General features: G+C 49.3%; 1 protein-coding gene across 1 annotated transcript in view; it reads left to right on the plus strand.

Moving 5' to 3' along the window:
• Positions 1 to 21,481, plus strand: part of HDGFL2 (HDGF like 2) — a gene marked incomplete at its 3' end in the record, with an annotated part of 529,328 nt that overhangs the window by 253,672 nt on the left and 254,175 nt on the right. The window contains exon 11 of the mRNA XM_082254985.1: positions 9,841 to 9,908. Within this exon, the coding sequence (XP_082111111.1) occupies positions 9,841 to 9,908 (68 nt within the window). The remainder of the gene's footprint in view (positions 1 to 9,840; positions 9,909 to 21,481) is intronic.

The following is a 21,481-nucleotide window of genomic DNA, read 5'->3' on the forward strand; positions in this document are numbered from 1 at the left end:
GAGCGCGTGCAGGCCCTAGCTCCACGCTGGGTCGGCCGCGACATAGTCCCACTGGACGGGGACTGACCCTGCGAGTTGAACGTCTCGCCTGGACGCCGACGACCAGTTGGAAACTGAGTCACGGCGTCCGTATTGGTCGACAGCCCCCCCACCTCGGTGGAGAGGGGTTCTGTCAGGAATTGGTGCCCGCCTGTTCCGGTATGGTGAGTAAAATGTTCCCCCTCTCCCCCTGTCGGGTTTGTGGGTGGACGCGGGCCCCTCCCTGGGATGACCGGAATCCTGGATCCCTCCTCTATCCTATAACAGGTGTCACAGATCCCCCTCTTGAGGGTGATTTAGTTATTAGGAACCAGAAGGCTTGGTTTGGGAGCTGACAATCGGTCACTGTATGAGGGGCACTGTAAGGGATCATGACTGTAGTCAGTGGCTGGCATTACTATTAGGATGGCCATGTAAGAGGGTGATAACATCTTACCTGATACATAAGGTGCAATACAGGCCGATGCCTGTGCCTGGACTACTGCCATCCGCAGGCCGCCATCCTCCCACAGGCCGTACACCTCCCGCAGGCCGCACAGGCCGATGACTACCTCCTGCAGGCCGCTGCTATTTTGCACAAACCGCTGCCATCCTCCACAAGCCGCCGCCATTTTCCCGCAGGTCGCGCGGGGCCGCCATCTTGGCGTAGCCTCGTGTCTCCAGCATGGGGGCGGCCACGTTTGAGATGACCAAACACCTCGAGGAGTAATTGGGAGGCGCCGGAAGGCGTGTAAAGGGGCGGAGCCGCCTCCTTTACCCGGGAAAGCAAGCCAAAGACTTCCTGTCTGTAACAGACACTGCTGGGAGCAGGTTGATAGAAACTTCTGTGCATCAGGTGGTGAGCCTTGGGGTCTCTCTCTCTCTCTGTGGGGTCCAAGCAGGTAACACTGAGGGGCGCTGTTGCGCTGGGGGATTAACAAAAAAAAAAAAAAGTTTTTTCTTTGAAATTATTTTTTTGTTTGCTGGCAAGTGTCTTGTATAATCATGGACACTTCCACACATATATCCCCACCTGATCCCCTCGAGGTGGCCGCAGGACCCTCCAGTACCCCGCTTGTGATTGATGCATTATCAGCAGTTTTGGAGTCTTTGGTATCCCGGGTGGAGGTAGCCTGTCAGGGACGGGGGTCAAGGAAGCGACCCCCGCCTACCCCTATTTCATCTGATACTACAGATACGGATTCTGAGCTGGTCACTGCAGCTGCAGGTCCCTCTGCTGGGGCTGCTGTCTCGGGTACGGTCTCCTCAGATAGTGAGGAGGACGTTTCTGCCTCCGCCATAGCGCAAGAAGAAGCGTTAGTGAACGCACTAGTCATGTCTGTCCGGGAAACCTTAAGTCTTGAGGTTACACCGGCAGAGGTAGATGACACTGAGATTCCCTTTGGTACCAGCAAGCCTACCAAAATGGCGAAGGTTTTTCCCTTGCCCAAATGTTTTGGTAACCTAATTAAGGAGGAATGGGATCATCCAAAACGAACCCCTGCTATTTCCAAAGGCATTGCTAGACGCTATCCGTTTGAGGTATCCCTCCTTAAGAAATGGACGATACCACCAGTGGTGGACCCACCAATTTCCAGACTAAATAAAGCCACTGTTATACCGTTGGAGGACGCTCCGTCCTTTAGGGATCCGGTGGATCGAAAAGTGGAAGCTGAATCCCGCTCCATTTTTTCCCTGATAGGGTCAACATTTAGGCCAGTGATTGCCATTGGTTTAGTTTCACAAACATTGACAGAATGGACCAAATTGTTACGCCGTGACATAAAGGGGAGAAGTATCCCCCCGGCAGTATCAGATTTGCTGGAGCAGATTATACAGGGGCTACAGTTCATCTGTGACGCCGCCCTGGACGCCACTCCCTTGCTAGGGCGTGCATCTGTTTCAGCAGTGGTTCTCAGACGCGTGTTATGGTTAAAGTGCTGGTCGGCTGATCAAGGTTCCAAAAAGACTTTGGCTAATCTTCCCTTTAAGGGGGATCGCCTGTTTGGGGCCACCTTGGATGAGATTATAAAGGATCTCACTGGGGGTAAGAGCACTTTTTTACCACAGACAGCTAAAGGTAAAGGACCTCGTAACAGGCGAGGACCTTCCTTTTCCGCTCATAAAAAGTTTGTTCGCTCCGCTGGGGCGGGCGATAAGGGGAAGTCCTCCAAAGCCCCTTCAGGGGGTTTCAGAGGGCGCTGGTCGGGAAAACAAAAGCCCGACTCAGCCAAACCTGAAGAGAAGACAGCCTGAAGGTGCGCCCCCACCCATCTCTGGGGTGGGGGGACGTCTTCACCGGTTTCCGGATCCATGGCTTTCCAGAATCCCAGACAAAGGGGTTTGCGAGGTCATGCGGTCGGGATAAAAAATCAAGTTTCGATCACTTCTACCGGTGCGATTCTTCCCTTCCAACATTCGACTATCCCCGGATAGCTTAAAAGCTTTGCGGGGAGCAGTAATAGACTTGATGCAACAGGGGGCGGCAATTCCCGCTCCTTGAGCAGAACGTTTTCTTCACTTTTGCAAAAGATCACAAAAGGAGATTCTTTTCAGATGGAATCGGAATCCCGATTCTCTGGACAATCGGATCCGGTTGAGCGAGCGGACCATAGAGTCTCTGGTCTGGTAGCTTCGGTCTCCGATGCTCAGCCAGGAGAAGTCATTTCTTCCGACAGAATCCAGGTTACCGATAAATGTATTGGAACTGAGAGCGATCAGACTTTGTCTGATTCCCTGGACCGAGTAGCTTCAGGGCAACCCGGTTTGGATTCAGTTGGACAAGGCCACGGCCGTGGCTTATGTCAATCACCAAGGTGGCACCAAGAGTGCCCTGGCGGCCATAGAGGTGGCCAGCATTCTTCATTGGGCTGAACGGTTTGTTCCGGCTCTCCCCGCAGTATGCACTCCGGGGGTGGAAAATCGGCAGACAGATTATGTCAGCCGTTGGATTCTGGATCAAGGGATATGGCCTTTGCATCCAGAGATATTTCACCAGCGGTGCCTTCATTGGGGAACCCGGGAGGTGGATCTGTTGGCAGCTCGGCTCAACAGGAAGGCGCGGAGTTTTGTAACCCGCTCCCGAGATCCACGAACGAACACAGCAGACGCGCTGATCGCCCCGTGGGGACAGTATCAGCTATTGTATGCCTTCCCTTCTCTCAGGTTGCTGCTGAAGCTTCTTCGCAGGATAGAGGTGGAAGGAGTTCGTTATCCTGGTAGTTCCGGACTGACCTCGTCAACCCGAGTACGCCGACTTCGTCAGGCTGGTCGGACGCTCCCTAGAGACTTCCTCTCAGGGAGGATCTGCGGTCTCAGGGATCGATCTGCCATCCTGCTTTACAATCGCTGGCTTTAACGGCCTGACTATTGAGACTCAGGTGCTGAAGGACAAGGGATTGTCCACTTCAGTTATTCCTACTTTAATTAAAGCAAGGAAAGCGACTTCTAGAAAAGTCTATCATCGCACATGGAGGTCTTATATTGCGTGGTGTGAATCCTTTGGATTTCCTCCACGGGCCTATTCGGTGACCCGAATCTTTGCTTTTCTGCAACAAGGAGTTGAGCAGAAGCTGGCCTTGAGTACTATCAAGGGTCAGGTTTCAGCGTTAGCAATCTTCTTTCAGAAACCTTTGGCTCTTCATTCCTTGGTGCGGACTTTCATCCAGGGGGTGCGGCACCTGGCTCTGCCAGTGCGCGCGCCCTTACCGCCCTGGGATCTTAATTTAGTGTTGTCGGTTCTTCAGAAACCTCCCTTTGAAAATATCAGGGAGATTCCCTTGCTTACTTTATCCCAGAAGGTGGCCTTCTTGGTGGCCATTACTTCTGCACGCAGGGTGTCAGAACTGGCCGCATTATCTTGTCGTGCCCCATATCTGGTGGTTCATAGGGATAAGGTGGTTCTTCGTCCGAATCCATCCTTCCTTCCTAAAGTGGTTTCAGAGTTTCATCTGAATGAGGACATTGTATTGCCTTCCCTATGTCCTAAGCCCAGTCATCCTCGGGAGTGTGCGTTACATTCCTTGGATGTGGTTCGGGCAATCAGGGTATACCTGAAAACTACGGACTCGTTTCGTAAAACGGATTCACTTTTTGTGATCACGGATGGCCCCAAAAAGGGGTTGCCTGCATCTGCCGCGACTATCTCCAGATGGATCAGACAGACGGTGGTACAGGCTTATTCTATTAAGGGTCGGAATCCTCCGTTCCATGTTAAGGCGCACTCCACTCGGGCGCTCAGTGCTTCCTGGGCCTTCCGCCATCAGGCGTCAGTGGTCCAGGTTTGCAAGGCGGCTACCTGGTCGTCGGTTCATACCTTTACAAAATTTTATAAAGTTGATGTGATGGCATCGTCGGATGCCTCTTTTGGCCGCAAGGTTTTGCAGGCCGCAATTTGAGGAGACCGTTGGTCTACCTCGAGGGTTTTTTTCTGTTGGATTTTCAGTTGAGTCTCATCCTTTGGTTTGATGAGCCTTTAAGACTTCTAGTCGGCACCGGTTGGGCCTTCTGGATTTAAATTTTGATTTCTGTTATCCCACCCCTCATTTGTGGCACTGCTTTGGGATGTCCCGATTTGATATTAATCAAGAGGACTGCGTCTGTCAATGAGCGACAGAGAAAAATGGATTTTTGAAAAATCTTACCGTAAAATCCTCTTCTCTTAAGCTCATTGACAGACGCAGTACCCGCCCATCTACTTTTGAGTTGGGTTGGGTTAAATTCTCTGACACTGCTTTGTGACATAACTGACATCCTGTAGCAGGGAGAGAGAGGATATACCCTCTGGGACTGCCCCTAAGGTGTGGCCAGAACGTTTTCCTTCTGCCTAGTGTCCTACTCCTGTAGAGGGCAGTATAACCCTATTTGATATTAATCAAGAGGACTGCGTCTGTCAATGAGCTTAAGAGAAAAGGATTTTACGGTAAGATTTTACAAAAATCCATTTTTTTTTTGTCATTCGAAGTGGAGAAGGCGTTCGACAGGCTGGCCTGGGACCATCGGTCTGCGGTCCTGCAACATATGGTACTACAAAATAAAATGCTCTCTTTCATAATGTCACTCTTTGACTCACCGACAGCCAGAGTGAGCGTAAATGGTCACCTGTCGAATGCCTTCTCCATACAAAATGGTACAAGGCAGGGCTGCCCACTCTCGCCGATTCTCTTCGTGCTCACCCTAGAACCCTTACTGCGATGCCTCAGATCCAACCAAAATATTAAAGGCCTAACAATAGCAGATCAAACATATAAACTGGTTGCATTCGCAGATGACATACTCCTCTTCCTTCAAGACCCACACATATCTATCCCCAATTTACTTAAAGATTTTGACCTATTCTGGAAACTATCTAACCTCAAAATTAATTTTGGCAAATTCCAAGCGCTGAATGTTCAAAGCGGTATTAGCTTTGAACAGTTAAACAGACCCCAGACAGAAGGGAGGTGTTGGACTTCCTGACCTGCAACACTACTGGTAGGCCTGCCACCTTGCCAGAATTGTGGACTGGGCTGTCCATGCTAACCTCAAAGACTGGGTATCCATAGAAGCTTCATTCAGCCCTCTCGAGCTAGACCCCACACCGTGGATCCTTCTGGGTTATATACGTTCCACACTTGAAGACCACCCGCTAATCGGTCCGACTTTGAATAGAAATGATTTCCAAAAAACAATATCTCTCCTGCGCTCGAGTGGTATGCGGGAAGGTGAATGTCCTAGGTGGTTTTTTGACACAAATGAAGTGGTCTTGCTGCCCCCCTCAGGACCAAGGGTATCCAAAAGGCACTACAAGAAAACAACAAGAGAAGGGCGCACCAACCTTGTGCATTACCACTTCAGTTTATTAAAATCAGGGAAGGCTAGTAGTGTACAATATACTCACAAACATAGCATATGATCAAGCATATAGGAAATGGGCACTGCTCGCTTCCAGGACACTTCTCTACTGCTGGATAGCGTGATGGCGTCCTCAAAACCTGATGTGGCTTACGCATTTCGAGGGAGGACCCTCTTCCTCTGAGCCAAAATCGCCACTGACCCACCATGCACTCCTAGGAAGTTATATAACCAGTGGGCACAACAATGGAGCCCCCTGAATCCAGAAGACCCAGAAGAAAAATTGGAGTATCCTCAAACAAGACCCTGTCCTAAAAGACCACCTGCCTTCCCATCCCCCACTTATCTTTAGGAAGCCTAAAGACTTGAGGAGCATAGTGGCCCAAAGTAGGGTCAGAAAGATCAAGAGGAACGGGCTTAGCAACTCTTGGCTCCCTGTGTTCGACCAAAAGGGTAGCTACAGGTGTGGAGTGAGCAATTGTGGTACCTGCATACACATGTGCCACCGAAAAAGGAAGTCACCTCCACAGATGGTAAAATCTTCAAAACCAGGGGCAGAAACGGAAGTGACAGAAGTAACCTTTGAAGCCATGGAACGCAAGCCCCGCCCCCCCAGAAGTGTGTGTGTTCCAGGCCCACAATATACGGCTTGGAATGCTGGTAACAACACTGGACCCACCTGAATCCACTCCTTGATTCACAAGCACCCACCGATGTCAGGGAAATCCTCACCCAGCAGCATCCAAGGCTCCCTTGTGAGTACCTTTTCCTATGGGCTTCTGTGGTGCCCTGATGCACCGTGCACACATTTGGATGTGAGCATGCAGCATTCATACTGCAATGCTCAGCGCAGGTTTATCATCACTATTCTTCCGCTGTTTAGCTTTTTGGGGGAATGAGTTTGTAACACAATCTACTGATGTCTGATTATGCATGTGTTTTACCCTTGTTTTTTAAATATCAGTTTTTAGCAGAATTGTCTGTCACCAATAATGGTATCCATATGATCATATACTGATCTATTAACCTCTATGGATCATTGTTTCCTAATGATACTTTTGAGTATAATGCTTCAGCATTAACTATCATCTGTCATTGTCTATGTATTTGTTTACTATTTATGTATACATATATTTCTTTCTCCTGTATCACCAGCATCCATACACGACTTTTGGGCCATTACCATCATGCTATCCTTGTTGTTTGCACTCAGTACTATTGCCATATTATGAACATCATCTATTGCATGCACCTGACCATTGGGACACGCACCCCAGTTTGTTATATCCTACACCTGTCCCTAACCTTTTGCCCCTCCCAGGGCAGGGGCGGGGTGGTGTGGGCGGTGCCCACTGGCTATATAACTTCCTAGGAGTACATGGTGGGTCAGTGGAGATTTTGGCTCTGAGGAAGAGGGTTCTCCCTTGAAACGAGTAAGCCACATCAGGTTTTGAGGACGCCATCACGCTAGCCAGCAGTAGAGAACTGTCCTGGAAGCGAGCGGTGCCCATTTCCTATATGCTTGTTCATATGCAACGTTTGTGAGTATATTGTACGCTACTCTTCTTTGATTTTAATAAACTTTTAAGTGGTAATGCACAAGGTGCGCCCTTCTCTTGTTATTTTCTTGTAGCGACTTTGAATAGCTTCAAGTCGGTTTGCTCAAAATTCAAACTGTCCTCGAACCCTGATCCTCTCACCCCCATCAACATTAACCCTGCTTTCCTTCCAGGTATGAATATGTCCCTTGCTTGTAGTAATTGGCTACATTCTCATCTGAAAGCTCAACCTTTCTTTAAAAATGGCGTAATTCTAGAACTTACTGACATTTCCACACTGACGAGAGCCAAAACCTTCCTGTTCTGGCTTTACCAACAAATCAGACACTTTATGAAAGACCTTGACCGAGATAAACAAGTATCCTGCCCCCTTACCTAACTTGAATCTCTATGCTCACAGCCCACACCCCAAAGACATATGATTTCGGCGCTCCATGGTATGCTCTTCGAGAAGACACCCTTGAAATCTGGGAAAGCATGCCTTTCCTGGGAACGAGACCTACACACAACTCTCAGATGGCGACTGGGAACGCATTTTCACCATAGCACATAAAGGGTCTGTAAATGTCACAATCCAAGAAAACTACAAAATCATAACCCGGTGGTACAGAACACCAGCGCTCCTTCATCACATCAACCCTTCAACACCAAATACATGTTGGCGCTGCTCTCAGGAGTCAGGATCACTACTTCATATCTGGTGGGAATGCCCACGAATACAAACTTTCTGGTCTCAAGTCCATCAGATTATATCAAAAATATCCTCATACTCTTTGGATTACAATCCTATGCAATTTCTACTCCACCACTTTTAACATTCCACATGCCATCTGCCGTAAGACCCTTAACGCAGCTAAACTATGCATCCCTCTACATTAGGGATCTAATCACGTCCCCTCTATGACGGGATGGTTCAAAAGGATAAATAAAATATCAGAAACGGAGGAACTCATACACATAGCTGGAGACACTCCAACGAAGTTCTAGGACACATGGGCATGCTGAACTCAGTTCCAAACGACGAAACAGTACTCTGACCTTATGGGTACAGGCAATACCCAAAACCCTCACTGAAGGGCTTTATTAATCGTCATTACAGTTTAGCTATGGTATATATTTTGACTTATCTATTGGGTTGTGCTGGGAGAGCCGTATCAAATATGATATATAGAACACCTCACACAGGCTAATGAGCCAGGGATCCATGGTATGGTAAACCAATTCTCTTAAGAATAATGCTCTCCTAGGCTCATAGGGCACCCCACACTGGTTCATAGCCCTGCTTCAGGGGCTACAACAATGACTCCTTAGGATTCAACCTTCATGATTGTACGCAAATTACAAGATGCTTTTCCGAAGTTCAACTCTGTGGACACTCTGACTCCCCCATACCCTAGCCCCCTCTTCCATACCCCCACTCTGTTTAGCCTCGACCTCTATGATCAAAACATTTTTTTTTTTCCTCTGTATTGTAGCAAGAAGAGTGTTACTTATGAAGAAACTTCTATGTTGTTCATTTCTACTCCACTACTAATGTTTACCATTGCTGTATTGTACTTTCTTTATTCTCAATAAAATCTTATTGGAAAAAAAAAAGATAGATGCAATGTCCAGATAGATAAGGTTTCCACTTTGATTGCCATATATTGGTGTCACCAATTATATATGTGGGTATCCGGATAATGTATGTAGGGGCGATAAGAACACCTCTTTATGGTGTAGTATTTCAAAAAATTATTTTATTAAAAGACAACAGTGATTGAAAATTTAAAAAGCAACATTCAGCTCGATCGGAGCTCCTTCCAAGCAGGGGACGCCGTTATGCGTTCCACCTACGCTCCAAAAGCTGGAAGTGACAAATGCATATCCCAATCCTGTAAAAACCTGCCAGAAGTTTAAATCTTTAGTTTAAAAACACTTTAGTGGATTTTGCTTATCTGTAAATAGATTTGGATTCTTTTTTTGCAGTGCAGTAGCTAAGAAAATTCCTTCCCATAACCATTTAGGCCCCTTTAACACTTGTCCTGCAACTGGGGATTGCAAAGTCACATGACATGTCGCACTCCGTGATCTCTAATGAGTACCGTTCATATCTGTACGACTTCAAGCCACAACAACTTCAAAGTAGTCCCTGCACTACTTTGGGCCGATTTTAATGGGTTTTGAGTTCCATAGACATAGGCATTGCTTCAAGTCCAGTCAAAATTGCGTTAAAATCGGGCAACTTTTAGGTTGCATAAGTGTGAAAGGAGCCTTATTGAAATTATGTTGTACCTGTACCTTGAGTTCTACTTTTAAAGGTTTAATTAGATGTGAATGGACAGCTTCCTTTTCGATTTTGAGTGCTTTCTAAAAATTATTTTGCAGTCAACTTACTGTATATACTTTATACTGTCCCTAATTATACCTTTAACTCTTTTTCTGCCCTTAGGCCTCCTAGGACAGAAAAGATTAAGAAGAAACCTGATGTGACAACTGGCCCAAAAGCAGTGATAAAGGGTATGATACAGTAAACTGAAATGTTATAAATATGTGTGTCGGGGGGTGTGAGGTAAAAGACACACATTTGGGTTTTTGTGTAAGTTATGCAATGGTCTTAAAAATAAAAGGGTGAATTGGATCAAAGGACCCAGACCACCAGGCGGCGCTGATAAATCATATATACATGGTAAATCTGAATGTGAACTATATTCCAAGTACACCCATGATATTAAATCCAAAAATAAAATAAAATACACAATAAATAGAATTTGCAGTATTGGGATAAATTATAGAACAACAATAAATATGTCTATAAATGCTCTGTAAATGCTCTATAAACAAGTCCAATTAATGGGGAATGATCCTGAAGTGCACCATGTGAGGGAAATCCTATAAACAATGTAAATAGTCCTTCACCTCACCACGTGCAGCCTCTCCCAATGGTAATGCACTCAACAGAAAACTATGGGAAAAAGGCACATTATATCCTTTGAATGCGACCAAGATCTCAATTACCACCCCAGACTGGGTCTTTTTAGGCAGATAAAAGCAGTGATCCTGGAATAAGCAATTCTCTCCACACCATCCCTCTTCACTCCAGGAACTGATAGTTTAGTCTGCTCGTGTCCCAAAAAAAAAAAAAAAATGGCTACAGAACCTGGTATTCCCAGGCGGTCTCCCATCCAGCTACTAACCAGGCCTTACCCGGCTTAGCTTCTGAGATCAGACGAGATCGGGCACGTTCAGGGTGATGTGGCCGTACATATCCATTATCCGGGACCAGGCACACAGCAATCTTAGAGCAGTATACCTTAACAAAACCTCCCCCAAGTTAAAATATATTTACTTAAGGGGAACTAGACCTCAGCCCAATAGTTAAATAAATCTATCTTATACATCAAAGATAGCAAGTCCATCAGGTCCCCAAATAAATGTTCAACAAAGAAAATATTTTAGTAAGGTTAACCCCCATATATAAAATCTCACAAAATTAAAACCATGAAACGACATAAAATACAATGAATAATAAAATTCCACACACAAACCCATAAATTATGTAAGCACTGTGTGAAACCTATTATCACCACAAAATCCAATACTGCAAAAAACATGATCAATAATCACAAAATCTGAATAAAAATAAATCCATAAACCACCTCTGATAAAATAAGACGGAAAAAGATTTTGTTAATATTATCAAGGGCAAAAAATGAATACATCATCCCTCTTATAAGTGGCGTAGACTGCACTGTCTCCGGGGAAGGAAGGGGTTGCCCTCGCCCGCCCAGAATCACTCTCGGGGTTACATTAATAATAGTACTTCCAATTATCCTCAACCACATAAAGAGGTGTATTAAGATCAAGGGAGGAGTTTTGCATACCCCCCTGATAATATATACAATCAACATGGAGAGGCTAATTTTAATACCCAGTGGAGGATCCAGAGACCCCAGATTAGGAACCAGGGGGATGCCTGTGGTTATTCGGGTGAATCCTTTAATGTGCCTATTAGTAATAGGTCCGAACCTCTAGGGGATTATAGGGATAAATATACACCCTACTCCCCACGTCCTTTTTTAGGCAGGGGGGGGGGGGGGCAGATGGAGGATGAGAGGGAGAGCAGGGAGACCTTGGAGGGGCCGTCCCTTCAACCCACCTTGTATGATGGACATGGGCCAAGAATATCCAATTCCTTGGCGGGAGGTCTATCAAACTCCGAGGGGCACATCAGTAAGTCAAGGACCCGGGGATGTAGGGCCGGAAGGAGAGTACAACAACAAAAAAAGAAGGGAAAAGGAGTAAGTGGCATTTTCAACCTAGCAGGTGTTGATTTGACAAAGAAAGAATCAGTGGCGTACCAACAGATGGTGCGGGGGTTATCCCGCCCCGGGTGCCAGGCACTGGGGTGGTGTCAGCCAGTGTCCTGCCCGGCGTGCTCTAAAAGATCCCATATCTCAGTGCGAAGACAGCTGCAGTGGCAGCTCCTTCAGTTTGCGCTTTAGTAATGAAAATAGTATTATTAGTGTAATGGTATCGTGCGCTGGGACACCATTTTGTCACCACGGGCATCCATGTTGTTCAGTAACACAGTCTAGCAAGCAAAGGTGTACTCAGAGATATTCCCCCCTCCCTCTCTCCTCCAGCTAATTAACTCCCTGGGTCACTTAACATTAGTATGCGAGCTTCAAAAGAGCTGTTATCTCAGCAGACAGGATGCCTGGCAGATGGCAGGCCAGGTTGTAAAGCCATAAACGAGCAAGCCATTAAGACTGACCAGGCTGGGTCGTAAATACCACACTGCCCAGCTCTACATTAGAACTGTAATACATTCCCACACAAATTCATAATTGTAAACACAGCCAAGATATGTCTCTAGAAAGATGAGATGAGAAATAAAATACCGATCGAAATAAGATCATACATATTCACGTTCGCTCCTATGGAAGACAAGCTAGCTGTCAGATGCCTTACGGGTCAGAGGTTATTGGGAGATAACCTGTCTTTCTCTGTCGCTCATTGACAGACGCAGTCCTCTTGATTAATATCAATTGGGTTATACTGCCCTCTACAGGAGTAGGACACTAGGCAGAAGAAAACTTTCTGGCCACACCTTAGGGGCAGTCCCAGAGGGTATATCCTCTCTCTCCCTGCTACAGGATGTTAGTTTTTTTCTGTCTAGTCAGGAGTAAGGACCTAAGTTCCTTGCTGGGATCTTTGGTCCTGGCAAGATTTTTTAGATAAATCCTTTTTAGTTAGCTTTTTTTCTCCAGTTGTTCCTGTGAGATCTTCAAGCAATTATGCCGGATCTGGGCGACGGGCTGGATGTTGAGGTCCAGTGGTCACCCCAGCCGGCCTACAAGCACGTGCAGGCTCCGGCTCCACGCTGGGTCGGCCGCGACACATTCAAGCAATTATGCTGGAGCTGGTCGATGGGCTGGATGTTGAGGTCCAGTGGTCACCCCAGCCGGCTTGCGAACGCGTGCAGACCCTAGCTCCGCGCTGGGTCGGCCGCGACATAGTCCCACTGGTCGGGGACTGGCCCTGCGAGTTAAACGTCTCGCCAGGACGCCTACGACCAATCTGAATTTGAGTCGTGGCGTCTGTGTTGGGCGACAGCCCCCCCCCCCCCACCACGGTGGAGAAGGGTTCTGTCAGGAGTTGGTGCCCGCCTGTTCCGGTATGGTGAGTAGAATGTTCCCCCTCTCCCTCTGTCGGATGGACGCGGGCCCCCTCCGTGGGATAAATCGGACCCTCATAATCCCGGGGTCCCCTCTATCCGGTAACATACTCCTCCTATCTTCCCCACCTATTAGGGGTTGGTAAGTAAGACCTGTCCTGTAAAGACTCCAGGAGGCTTGGTTAGAGACTTACTATCCTGTAAAAGTCACGACAAAGGATCCATGACTAGGGTTTGTAAAGGATGGAGTATGGGGCCGCATTACTAGTAAATCGGTCATTCAGTTTGTCAGACACTTACCGTTTAATCGCTAAGGTTTGTCAGGGCGCACGAAACACCATCCTTTCAAGGTTTGTCAGGGATGGGGATGGCGCAGCAGGCATTTTCACTAAGACGATTATGCAGATTGTCAGATACCTACCGGTTGTTCGGTCAGTTGCAGCACGGAACACCAGCCTTTTGAGCGATCGGTCGGCTGCAGCATGGAAGCCATGACTAAAATGGTCAGGTATGGGGCCGCGGGCGTTACCAGTGTAACTCGGTCGGCTGCAAACGCGCGGAGCGCCATTCTATCGTGGGCCACGCGGGGCCGCCATTTTGGTGTAGCCTAGATGTCCCCGCTATGGCGGCGGCAATCTTGGATCCACCCAGCCTCGTGGAGCAGCGGTGGGAGTGCCGGAAGGGACGGGGCCGCTTCCTTTACCCGGGTAGATCAATCCACAAGACTTCCTGTCCTGTAAAGACAGCGCTGAGGGCAGTCCGGTAGGAACTTCTGTGCATCAGGTGGTAAGCCTTGGGGGTGTCTCTTCTCTCTCTGTGGGGGCTCCAAAGCAAGTGGTCACTGAGGGGCGCTATTGCGCTGAGGGATTACTTTAAAGAGAAAAAGTTTTTTTCTTTTGTTTCAAATTTTGTCATTTGTTTGCTGAGAGGTTCCTGGCTTTGCCATGGACCCTGCGACACATGTATCCCCACCTGATCCCCTCGAGGTGACCACGGGACCCTCCAACTCTCCACTTACTATAGATGCATTATCAGCGGTCCTGGAGTCTTCTGTATCCCGGGTGGAGGTGGCCTGTCAGGGACGGGGGGGGGAAAGAAACGACCCCCGCCTACCCCTATTTCATCTGACATATCAGATACAGATTCTGAGCCTGTCGCTGCTGCTGCAGGTCCCTCTTCTGGGGCTCGTGTCTTGGGTACCGTCTCCTCAGATAGTGAGGACGTTTCTGCCTCCGCCATAGCACAAGAAGAAGCGTTGGTGGATGCACTAATTGTGTCTGTCCGGGAAACCTTAAGACTTGAGGTTACACCGGCAGAGGTAGCGGATGCTGAAATTCTTTTTGGTACTCTCAAACCTACTAAGATGGCGAAGGTGTTTCCCTTGCCCAAATGTTTTGGTAATATAATTAAAGAGGAATGGGGTCGTCCAAAACGAACCCCTGGTATTTCCAAACGGATTGCTAGGCGCTATCTGTTTGAGGAATCCCTCCTTAAAAAATGGACGGTACCACCATCGGTGGATTCACCGATTTCCAGACTAAATAAAGCTACTGTTATCCCGTTGGAGGACGCTCCGTCTTTTAGGGATCCGGTGGATCGTAAGGCGGAAGCTTTATCCCGCTCCATTTTTTCCCTGATAGGGTCAGCCTTTAGGCCAGTGGTTGCCATTGGTCTGGTTTCACAAACATTGACAGAATGGACCAAGTTGTTACGCCGTGACCTAGAGGGGAGAAGTATCCCCCCGGCAGTATCGGACTTGCTGGAGCAGATGATACAAGGGCTACAGTTTGTCTGCGACGCCGCTCTGGACACCACTCCATTGTTGGGGCGTGTATCGATTTCAGCAGTGGTCCTCAGGCGTGTGTTGTGGTTAAAGTGCTGGTCGGCGGATCAAGGTTCCAAAAAAGCTTTGGCTAATCTCCCCTTTCAAGGGAATCGCCTGTTTGGGGCCACCTTGGATGAGATCAAGGATCTCTCTGGGGGCAAGAGCACTTTTTTGCCACAGAATACTAAGCAGGGTTCGTACGGTCATGAAAATCCTGGAAAAGTCATGGGATTTTGACATGACACTTTCCAGGCCTGGAAAAGTCCTGGAAAATGGGCAAAATTACTAAGTTTTGGAAAAGTCATGGAAAAGTGTTGTGACACTATTTATTTATTTTTGTCTCTGGCCCCCCTGAATTCTGTGGGAGCGGGGGACAGTAAGTGGACTATTTTCTCTGTTTCGGGTTTGGCGGATTAATCAGCCGCAGTGCACTGCACAGCTGAAGCCTGATCACTGGTCTCTTCAATATGAATAGACCGTGACAGGCTAGGAACTCTGCGGCGGATTGATCTGCTGAAACTGAAACAGAGAAATTGTGCATTTACTGTCCCGCTCTGAGGGACGTAGCTGCGGGGCGGGGGGGCCGCGATCACTGCGGGGTGTCAGGCTGGTGTCCATCGGGCAGGGCGGGCGGGGGGGGCCGCGATCACTGCGGGGTGTCAGGCTGGTGTCCATCGGGCAGGGCGGGCGGGGGGGCCGCGATCACTGCGGGGTGTCAGGCTGGTGTCCATCGGGCAGGGCGGGGGGGCCGCGATCACTGCGGGGTGTCAGGCTGGTGTCCATCGGGCAGGACGGGGGGGCCGCGATCACTGCGGGGTGGCAGGCTGGTGTCCATCGGGCGGGGGGGGGGGGGGGCGCGATCACTGCGGGGTGTCAGGCCGGTGTCCATGCCGCATCTCTGTGTGAAGAAGGCAGCGGCAGAAGGAAGGTCAGTGAGGAGTCTTGTGTGCTGGATAGGAGGGGGATGGGATGGTACAGCTGCATAGAGAGGAATTGAACTTTCATATTCCTCATGTCGCTGAGTGTTGTTACTCCTCCTCTCAGAAGCTGCACTAGGAATATGGAAAGTTCAATTCATCTATTTGCAGCTGCCCCATCCCTCTTCCTATACAACTTCCTTTGCTGGCCCCCCCTCAGTGCTTTTTTAGCACCCCCCAGTGCTTTTTTTAGCCCCCCCCCAGTGCTCTTTACCTCCCCCCTGCTCTTAGCCCCCTCCGTGCTCTTAGTCTGGCTCCCCCTCAGTGATTTTCTGTCCCCCCCCCAGACAGTGCTCTCCAGTTCCTCCCTCCCCCTGTGCTCTCAATCATCCCCGTTTTCCCTGCCTGCCCCCCCCCCCATTGCTCTCCACTCCCCTGCGCCTTCCAACCCCCCTGCAATGCTTTCCAAACCCCCCCTTAATTCTGTCTATTTCCCCCCCCCCCATGCCCTTCAGCTCCTCCAGTGCTCTCTGCTTTCCCTGTGCTCTCCGGCCCCCCCTCGTGCTCTTCTATCTTCTATCATGTCCGCAGTCTCTGACTATCCCCTGTACCATGTCCGCAGTCTCTGACTATCCCCTGTACCATGTCCGCAGTCTCTGACTATCCCCTGTACCATGTCCGCAGTCTCTGACTATCCCCTGTACCATGTCCGCAGTCTCTGACCATCCCCTGTACCATGTCCGCAGTCTCTGACCATCCCCTGTACCATGTCTGCAGTCTCTGACCATTTCTTCTACCATGTCCGCAGTCTGTGACCATTTCTTCTACCATGTCCGCAGTCTCTGACCATCTCTTCTACCATGTCCGCAGTCTCTGACCATCTCTTCTACCATGTCCGCAGTCTCTGAGCATCTCTTCTACCATGTCCGCAGTCTCTGACCATCTCTTCTACCATGTCCGCAGTCTCTGACCATCTCTTCTACCATGTCCGCAGTCTCTGACCATCCCCTGTATCATGTCCGCAGTCTCTGACCATCCCCTGTATCATGTCCGCAGTCTCTGACCATCTCTTCTACCATGTCCACAGCCTTTGACCACATCCTGTACCATGTCCACAGCTTCTGACCACCTCCTGTACCATGTCCACAGCTTCTGACCACCTCCTGTACCATGTCCACAGCCTCTGACCACCTCCTGTACCATGTCCACAGCCTCTGACCACCTCCTGTACCATGTCCGCAGCCTCTGACCACCTCCTGTACCATGTCCGCAGCCTCTGACCACCTCCTGTACCATGTCCGCAGAGAGGAGACTACAGGATAAAACCAGAGCATTGTGCACCTAAGAGGAGGTCAGTGACAGTGCTGCCCAGCCAGTCTGAGGGGGGGGGGGGTCACTGATGTAAGGGGGCACTGTTATAAAGGTTCCTCCTTATATCAGGACCCCCCCCTCCCTTCCTTAGTGCATTCACTCTGTGGAAAGTGGTCTCTGGTCACCAGAGTCCCCCCTACATCAGAGTTCTCAGCTTTTTCACCCGTGCGCCTGAAGTGACACCCGCTCCGAGCTGCTGCAGTGGTGCTTCCATCTCATCCACTGTAAAACAAGGGACCATTTTGAGTCGCGCTGTATCCAGAAACGAAACCCTAACTGCAGAGGTACTGTACACTACAAAGATTGTCATTTATTTTAGTAAAAATATGCTGGGTGTGACATGGATTTTCTTCTTATTTAACATGTATACATAGACATTTCATGAAACTTTAGGTCATGAATATTTACATGAAGTCATGGAATTTTATTGGTAAAAATGTGTATGAACCCTGACTAAGGGTAAAGGACCTCGTCATAGACGGGGGGCCTTCCTTTTCCACTCATAAAAAGTTTTTTCGCCCCTCTGGGGCGAGCGATAAGGCAAAGCCCTCCAAAGCCCCTCCAGGGGGTTTCAAGGGGCGCTGGTCGGGTAAACAAAAGTCCGGCTCTTCCAGAGCTGAAGATAAGACCACTAAAGCCTGAAGGTGCGCCCCCACCCATATCTGGGTGGGGGGACGTCTTCACTGGTTACCGGATCCATGGCTTTCCAGAATCCCGGACAAATGGGTCAGCAAAGTCATATGGTCGGGATACAAGATCGAGTTTCGATCACTTCCACCGGTGCGATTCTTCCCTTCCAATATTCCACTATCCCCGGATCGCTTAAAAGCTTTGTGGGGGGCAGTAACGGATTTGATGCAACAAGGAGTGGTGGTCCACGTTCCTTGGACAGAACCTTTGCAGGGGTTCTATTCGAACCTATTCACAATACCCAGAAAAGAGGGCAAGGTGCGTCCAATTCTGGACTTAAGAGCACTCAATCATTTTGTCCGGGTACAAAAATTTAAGATGGAGTCCATTCGCACAGTAGTGGCCTCCCTGCATCAGGGGGATTTTCTGGCGTCCATAGACATCAAGGATGCCTATCTTCACATTCCCATTTACGCAGGACATCAGCGTTTCCTTCGTTTTTCCTTAGGAGAGAACCATTATCAGTTTGCGGCATTACCCTTTGGTCTCGCCTCTGCTCCCCGGGTCTTCACAAAGGTGTTGGCCCCAGCTTTGGCGCTGTTGCGACAGCGGGGCATATCGATTCTAGGTTACCTAGATGATCTCCTTCTCTGTGCGGAGTCTCCGCAGGCTCTGTTGCTAAACTTGGAGATCACTATGATCTCTTTGCAAGAGTTCGGGTGGCTGGTGAACCTGCACAAGTCATCTCTGGTTCCCACCAGGAGGCTGGAATATCTGGGCCTAATTTTAGACACATCCCTGGCAAAAGTGTTCAGGGTTCATACGGTCCTGGAAATCCTGGAAAAGTTTTGGAATTTTTAGATGACACTTTCCAGGCCTGGAAAGGTCATGGAAAATTAGGAAACACACTAGGTTTTGGAAAAGTCATGGAATTAAATTACTGTGGAGGAGCAGGGAGCGGATGTTTAATTATTTTATGATAATTATATTGCCACATACTGTATTTACATTTCGCATGCGTCACTGGAGGGCGGGCTGTCCGCATGAACGTGATGATGACGCGGAAGGGGGTGGTAACCGTTTCAGTTACCGCACCCCTGCGTCATCACGTTCATGCGGCCGGCCCGCCCTCCAGTGACGCTTCCGCTGCCTCATTGGTTGATAATCTCCCGGCTGTTACTGCTGCTGCTAGCCAGTCACAGTGTCTCCAGGCAAACCGCGGCCGGCCCTCCCTGCTGCCTGATTGGGTCATCTCCTCGGCTGCTGCTGGCCAGTGATTGACAGTAAGGGCAAACTGCGTACCCGGAAGGACACCTACCTGTACCAGTGCTATACGCTGAATGTAAAAATGCCCCCCCCTCAGTGCTCTTTAGCCCCCCCCAGTGCTCTTAGTCACCCCCCGTGCGCCTAAGCCCCCCCCCCGTTCTCTTCAGCACCCCACAGTGCTTTTCATCTCTTCCCCCCCCCCCCCATGCTTTCTGGCTCCCCCCTCAGTAATTTCCAGTTCCCCCAGACAGTGCTCTCCAGTCCCCCCCCTCTCCCCCTGTGCTCTCCATCCCCCTGGTTTTCCATGCTCCCCCGTGCCTTCAAACCCCCCTGCAATGCTTTCCAAACCCCCCCTTAATTCTCTCCATTTGACATTTCGAACATGGGAGAGGCAGCGCTGTCTAGCAAAGCTAAAGGTGCAAAGCACCAGTCTGCAGCTGCGTGCTTGACAGCTTCCAATCCGATCGCTGGCTTTTTCACCCGTGCGCCTGAAGTGACACCGGCTCCCAGCTGCGGCAGCGGTGCTTCCATCTCATCCACTGTAAAACAAGGGACCATTTTGAGTCACGCTGTATCCAGAAACGAAACCCTAACTGCAGAGGTACTGTACACTACAAAGATTGTCATTTATTTTAGTAAAAATATGCTGGTGTGACATGGATTTTCTTCTTATTTAACATGTATACATAGACATTTCATGAAACATTAGGTCATGAATATATACGTGAAGTAATGGAAAAGTCATGGAATTTTATTGGTGAAAATGTGTATGAACCCTGAGTGTTTCTCCTTGCGGAGAAACTCCAGAAGATTCAGTCAACGATTCAGTTGTTACTGTCCGTCAACTAGCCTTCCCTTCGGACTTGCATGAGGGTCCTGGGACTGATAGTGGCTTCCTTCGAGGCAGTACCGTTTGCCCAGTCCCATACCCGAATCCTTCAAAAGGAGATTTTTCTCAAATGGAACCGGAATCCCGATTCCCTGGAAAATCTGATCCGGCTGAGCGAGCGGACCAGGGAGTCTCTGGTCTGGTGGCTTCGGTCTCCGATGCTCAGCCAGGGGAAGTCATTTCTTCCGATATACTGGACGATTGTCACCACGGATGCCAGTCTATCCGGATGGGGAGGAATTCTCGGCAGATTATCTGCTCAGGGGCTTTGGTCCCTGGAAGAATCCAGGTTACCGATAAATGTATTGGAACTGAGAGCGATCAGACTTTGTCTGATTTACTGGACCGAGCAGCTCCGGGGCAGCCCGGCTCGGATCCAGTCGGACAATGCCACGGCCGTGGCTTACGTCAATCACCAAGGGGGCACCAAGAGTGTTCTGGCGGCCGTAGAAGTGGCCAGCATTCTTCGTTGGGCGGAACGATTTGTTCCAGCTCTCTCCGCGGTATTCATTCTGGGGGTGGAGAATTGGCAGGCAGATTATCTCAGCCGTCAGATTCTGGATCAAGGGGAATGGTCTCTTCATCCAGAGGTATTTCACCAATTGTGCCTTCGTTGGGGCACCCCGGATGTAGATCTGTTGGCATCTCGGCTCAACAGGAAGGTGCGGAGGTTTGTAGCTCGCTCCCGGGATCCTCTAGCACAGTGTTTCTCAACTCCGGTCCTCAGGGCACACTAACAGGCCAGATTTTAAGTATTACCTTGGGGAGATGCAGACTAGAATACTGCAATCACTGAGCAGCAAATGATATCACCTCTGATGTATTTCAGTTTTCTTGCAAACCTGGCCTGTTAGTGTGCCCTGAGGACTGGAGTTGAGAAACACTGCTCTAGCAGACGCCGCAGGTGTGCTGGTCGCCCCGTGGGGGCAGTATCAGCTACTGTATGCCTTCCCTCCTCTCGTTGCTGCCGAAACTTCTTCGCAGGATAGAGGTGGAGGGAATTCCAGTTATCCTGGTAGCTCAGGACTGGCCTCGTCGGGCCTGGTACGCCGACCTGGTCAGGCTGGTCGCAGACGTTCCTTGGCGACTTCCTCTCAGGGAGGATCTGCTGTCTCAGGGACCGATCTTCCATTCTGCTTTACGATCGCTGGCTTTAACAGCCTGGCTATTGAGACCCAGGTGCTGAAGGACAAAGGGTTGTCAGCTTCAGTTATTCCTACTCTAATTAAAGCAAGGAAAGCGACTTCCAGAAAAGTCTATCATCGCACATGGAAGTCTTATGGTGTGAATCCCTTGGGTTTCCTCCACGTTCTTACTCGGTGGCCCGAATATTGGCTTTTCTGCAACAGGGGGTTGAGCAGAAACTGTCCTTGAGCACTATCAAGGGTCAGGTTTCAGCATTAGCAATCTTCTTTCAGAGGCCTCTGGCTACTCATTCCTTGGTGCTGAGTTTCATCCAGGGGGTGCGGCACCTGGCTCCGCCGGTGCGCACGCCCTTACCGCCCTGGGATCTTA

Source organism: Pelophylax lessonae (assembly GCF_965119305.1).
Source record: "Pelophylax lessonae genome assembly, chromosome: 1".
NCBI lineage: Eukaryota > Metazoa > Chordata > Amphibia > Anura > Ranidae > Pelophylax > Pelophylax lessonae.